Genomic DNA, 5,994 nt, shown 5'->3' on the forward strand with positions numbered 1-5,994 from the left:
CAATTCTCTGTAATGATCTTTGAAAAGTGGGTTCTTCTCTCAGTGTAGATGGCATTGTTATAGGTGGAAATACATCAAAATCCAACTGGGTCAAAAACATGGTTTCTGTGGCTGTCCTCTAATACATTCTCTGTCTTAGTGTAGTGATGAGTTATTTACCATCAGACATGTAACTGACTGGACGTTTTTGGCCTTGTTTATTTATTTTTATATTTTTTCCAAACAGCTGGATGGAATTGTTATCACACTTACCCCTGGTGCTTTATTTACTATGGCACCTGAGACAAGGGCGCTGGAGCCAGGACCAGCTTTCCCCTTTGTCAGGGTAAAATTGATTGATTCATTCATTCATTCATTCATTGACACACTGCCTGTGTGAACATTCTATATCTTTATGTAAGTTATTGATGCCGCTATACGATTTGATGTGAAAGATTTGATTATGAACCTACTCAAAGTGTTTTTAAAACCTCATTAGTTGTCTCAAGAGTATATTTTTGTGTCTAACAAAATCACAACAGTTTATAGTTTTAATAATGAAATCCGTGTGTATTTTCCTCATGGATAATGGTTTTTAATAATGAAGTATATGTGTATTTTCCTCATGGATAATGGGTTTAGTAATGAAATCCGTGTGTTTTTTCCTCATGGATAATGGGTTTAATAATGAAGCATGTGTGTTTTTTCCTCATGGATAATGGGTTTAGTAATGAAATACGTGTGTATTTTCCTCATGGATAATGGGTTTAATAATGAAGTATGTGTGTATTTTCCTCGTGGATGATGGTTTGGAAAGATTGTGATGATGTTTTTAATGATTCAGGCTCTGAAGACAGTGAATGATCAGCTGATAAAACTCTACCCAGGGAGCCAGGAGGGTTTTACGGTCATTTTAGTGGTCAGTGACCCCACCCAGGACAACGGTCGCCTACAGACTGGCATCCAGCAGCACGGTTAGTACAACACTCTCACACACAATGTATCTCATTATGATTTAAATTTATCTCTCTTTATTTCTTTGAATCTTTATAACTCCTGAATCACATGTCTGAGTAGCTGTGTGTATTTTAATGCTGACATGCAACCGGTGCTGTTAGATTGGGACAATGGCGTGAGAGGACCATATTTGTGCTGGTGACTGTGGAACAATGACATCCAGTTTGGTTTCTGATCGATCCACACCTGTCATGTGTCTGTGTCAACACTGCTTTTCAGTTTAACATTATTGATTCAAACTGTCTCATTTTGGGAGAAAATGATGAAATAGCAGCACAGAGCACTGAGCACAGCAGCACAAAGTTTACAGTTTTTAGTGAAACATTAACATTAGTGAAACATTGCATTAGGTTGATAATGCAAACGTGGAACACAGAAATATCAGATGGGTGATTAAATCTAGTTTGTACATGTGTAATCATAAAAATATCCAGAATGACATCCCATGTTAAAGTTACCCATGTGTATACTCACTCTCTTCTGGTGCCTGGGACGCAGGTTCTTTGACTGAATATGGCAGTGTTGGAACAGAGATAGCTGTAACACACGCTGGTTTAGACCAAACAGAAAAGAAAGTGAATTATAATTATCAGAGTGGTCTGGCCTGGTCTAATGGTCTTTTGGTTCTGACAGGGCTGACTGTGGAGGTTTTTCAAACAGAACCACAGCGCTTCATAAAGGGTCTGAAAGACAAGGGAACGCACCTGTTCCTCTCTGAGGACCCAGTAATGGTCAGAGAGGCCCTTACTGGAGGTAAGGAACCAAACTGGTGGCTTCTGACATATCTGTCCATCAAAAGCAAAGCTAGTGTGACATCATCAGCCACGGCACTTTGAACAGAGAATTAGACAAAGAGCAGAGTGAATCAGGTTACAAAGTCAGATATTTGAGCTCATCTCGATTCCTAACATAAGATTTCACAATTGGCTGCAAAGATAACTTTCATAAACTGTTGATAAAGTTCTCTTAATTGTTAATTGTCTCAGTCAGCCCTCAACAGTGTCTTTACTAAAACAATCTGGGCTATTGATAAATAACCCATACGTCTGGTCAAGCGTCACTTTTTCATATTTTTTCACCCCATGTCATGTTTTGTGGTGTCAGGGGTCCCTGCGGCCACCATTCATAAACCAGAGCAGATGCTGGAGACCAGTGAAAAGCAGCTTCGTGTGGCTTTTGATGCTGACGCTGTGCTGTTCTCTGACGAGTCTGAGAGGGTTTACAAGAAGGAAGGGCTGCAACCATACCTGAAACATGAGAGAGAGAATGTGGACCGCCCACTGGAACAGGTACCTTGTGTGATCTGTACTGCATTCATATCATCCCTGTTCCCCGTATCCATGAAACCTGATCTAATACATTAATGGATGTGGATTAAACAGAGAGCTTTCAAGTTTGCTGTATTTGGCTTCATTTATTCTAACTTTAACCAACATGACCAAACTGGATAGTGTGACATTCTGTAGTGATGAACAGTAGTGTATCCAGTGGCAGTGCCTTCACCATTCAGACTGTGGAAAAAGGAAACAGTGCTGGGGAAAATCTATAACTATGTAAACCATTAGACTAAAAATACATCTCTAAGAAATTCTGAGGTAATCAGTACATATTTACATAGGATGCACAGTGCAGTAAAACTGCTCTTCAATGTTGTTGTTACTGAGAAATTCATCCTACTCTCTGTAGGGTCCTCTAGAACGCTTTGCTAAAGCTCTGTACAGACTGCAAGGCATGTTCCACGACAAGGGTTATCACAGAAATTGCCCAATCCGCACTTTCCTGGTGACTTCCCGCACTGCGAGCTACACTGGTGTCCGTGCTTTGAATACCCTGAGGAGCTTTGATCTGGAGATAGATGAAGTTTTCTTCCTCTCAGGATCTAACAAAGGGCCCGTCCTGCAGGCGATCCGCCCTCACGTCTTCTTCGACGACCAGGACCCTCATATCAACAGTGCCAAAGAACATGGTGTTGTTTCAGCTCATGTACCTTATGGAATAGCAAATGAGCAAGCCAATCAGAATTAAGTATTAAGAATCAGTTAAGAGCATTCCAGGGATCATCACACGTCATGTGACTGCCATCCACCCCTGCATCAGTCCCCACCCCCTCTCCCCCCAAAAGAAAACAAAAACAAAATAAAATTTAAAAAAAAAGAACAAAGGGTTGTTTATCAGTGTTTTAACATTAGAATGTGAGGATACAGGGACAAACAAAGGGAGAGTTTTTTGAAAAAGAACTCAGACGAGGAAGGGAAGCACGGAGTGGACTACCGGTCTTCACTAGAGGAACATTCACTAACATATTGTCAGCTACGTTGTCTAAAAGCTTACGGAGCAACATTAAAGCTTATGGAGCTGCATCATAACTCTGATTTTACATCCGTCAGTTTGGGTTTGTGTGAGTTTTTGAATCTTTACAGTATACTGTTCACACACTTCATCTTATCCTCTCCTTCTACTGTCACATCCGTTTCACTATGTAAAAATGTCAGTTCCTTCTAGTGGTCTATGTAGGTATAACATGACCTTGGCCTAGAAGCCAAAAGTTGAATAAAGGAAACTGCCTACTCTACATTATCTTGATGTGTGTGTGTTTATGTCAGAGACACTGTAGTGACTGAGAGAATATGACTGATATAGAGTATTATCTGTATTCACCTGGCTGATTTTGTTCTCAGAAGGTAGAGCATGTCCTACAGACACATGAAATATCCACAGATTCCAGTCTGTCTGAGTTCAGTCTGCATCCCACTCTAATGTCAGTCATGTCATTACTTACTCAGGTTTATGGATCGGCTTGCTTATTCTATCAGATGGTGCAGTCAAGGTTTATCACCCATATATGTCATTGTGGGATATGTGTGCTGTACAACGATGGGTGATTTGAGTACCACCGTCCATATATACTCCACTGCTTACTGCGCTCCACTGGCTTCCGGTAGCAGCCCGCATCCAGTTCAAGACACTGGTGCTGGCCTACCTGGCCACAAGAGGCTCCGCCCCATCATACCTTCGGTCTCTTATAACTCCATACACCCCAACTAGGACCCTCCGCTCTATGACCTCTGGTCAACTGACGGTCCCCTCACTCCGGGAACCCGGCAGCCGCTCCTCCCGACCACGTCTCTTCTCCGCCATTGCCCCGAGGTGGTGGAACGACCTCCCCCATGCAGTCAAGACTGCGGAATCTCTTACCATCTTCCGCAGGAAACTGAAAACCCACCTCTTTAGAGCACACCTGTCCCCCAATACCTAACCTCCCTTCCCTAGAAAAAAAAAAAAAAAAAAAAAAAACCTTTGTCTTGTATTTCTGTTTGTAAAAGTATTCCAGGGGCGCAATGCGAAGGGACAATTTGACGCTCAGTCTTATTATGATCTCTGTTGAAGGTATTAGAAATCCGACTGATGCACCAACTGTAAGTCGCTTTGGTAAAAAGCGTCTGCTAAATAACTAAATTGTAAATTGTAATTGTATATATGACAGTATAGAGTAGGTACTAGTCATAAAGATCATCATCCCAAATGAAGGACTTAAGAAATAGAGAGAGAGAGTAGAATGTGAGGAAGATTCTCAGTGAGTGAAGTGACAAGTTGTAGAGACTGGAGTCTTTATAGAAGCTGTCAATCATTGCTGTCTGTGATTTACCCAAATGTAAAAGTAGGGGAGGGAGAGAAAGAGGGGGAGGGAGAGAGAGAGAGAAGGAGGGAGAGAGAGACAGAGAGAGAAATAGAAATAGAAAGAGAAAGAGAGAAAGGGAGAGAGAGGCAGAGAGAGAGAGAGAGAGAGAGAGAGCTGTCCGTCTCTGGAAACTGGTCTGACAGATGGTGAAAGTGTATTTGCCTGGATTGGCTTTGTGTATGTGCAGTTCTACAGCAGCCCATGACCTGTTATCTCTCTGTGTACATTCTATATCTATATTTATGCTATTGATTTATATATGGGCCCATATAACTAACACACAATATAATACATAATACAGAACCCTTATAAATGTCTTATTTGTGTATTTCCCAGGGTTCTCAGGATAAGAGCACATCTTACTGGTCCCTGTGTGAGTCAAACATGATGGAAAGTATCTGTTTGGATTTTCAGGATCAGTGCAGCTCCATGCTGCACTGAATTACATCACATTTTAAAATCTTATGCAGTGTATATAAGAGAAAGTACCTATGTGAAAGGCATATCCTGAGGTTTCAGTGAAAAGAAAGCACAGTATCATTGTTACATTCCATTTAATATCTCCATAAACATCTTTAATATCTCTTTAAAGACTCCATACTGAGTTACATCACATTTTTAAATGTCTCTGACACACACTCCTCAGTGTACACACACACACACACACACACACTTCAGTCTTCATGTCCGGGACACATGCTCAGTGACAAACAAATGATCTTCACATTTCATGTTTTAAATTGTATGTGACAGACAACTTTACCCTTGTCTGTCAGATTGCACTCAGGTAATAGTGACAGTAAATTCTTTGCCCTGTCATTTTATAATGAGATGAGGACTTGGTTGTGTTGAAAACAAATGAAAACAATCTGGACAATCTCCAATCCCTGCTGTCCATTATAAGTGAGTAATGTAGAGGTTTATTATGATGTATGAAATATGCAGATCTGAATGAATGTGTAACGATGACCAGACTGATTAAACTGTGCAGTGCAGTGCAGTTCTCTTCCACTCTGATATGTTTCATATGTGTTATTATATGTCTGTTACTGTGTGTGGTGTTTACTATAAGAACTGTGTGTTTCTGTCCCAGTCACCACCTGTCTCATAACCCTCCAACACTGGACCACAAGGGTGTTACTGCCCTCTAGTGGAAAGAAGTGTGACAGACAGAAAGAAGTGAATAGTTTTCTGGGAGTTTCCTTTCACTTAGAGGAGGGGATTTTAAGTGCTATTGCAGTCTTCTGAGTGTTATTGCAGTCTTCTGATACCACAAAACAGTCAGGGACCTTCCATAGAGAAACACTGAGGTCAAACAG

The 5,994-nt window shown here is 41.0% G+C and overlaps 1 protein-coding gene across 1 annotated transcript; it reads left to right on the plus strand.

Annotated features, from left to right (window-relative positions):
- The first annotated feature begins 271 nt into the window (after positions 1-271).
- Positions 272-3,021, plus strand: LOC115829256 (cytosolic 5'-nucleotidase 1A-like). The gene is made up of 5 exons (XM_030793315.1): positions 272-325; positions 824-953; positions 1,630-1,749; positions 2,101-2,285; positions 2,683-3,021. Exons 1-5 carry the CDS (start codon positions 272-274, stop codon positions 3,019-3,021), a joined length of 828 nt encoding a protein of 275 aa, XP_030649175.1.
- The last annotated feature ends 2,973 nt before the right edge of the window (positions 3,022-5,994 follow it).

The sequence above is a fragment of the Chanos chanos genome, chromosome 16, assembly GCF_902362185.1.
Source record: "Chanos chanos chromosome 16, fChaCha1.1, whole genome shotgun sequence".
Classification (NCBI taxonomy): Eukaryota; Metazoa; Chordata; class Actinopteri; order Gonorynchiformes; family Chanidae; genus Chanos; species Chanos chanos.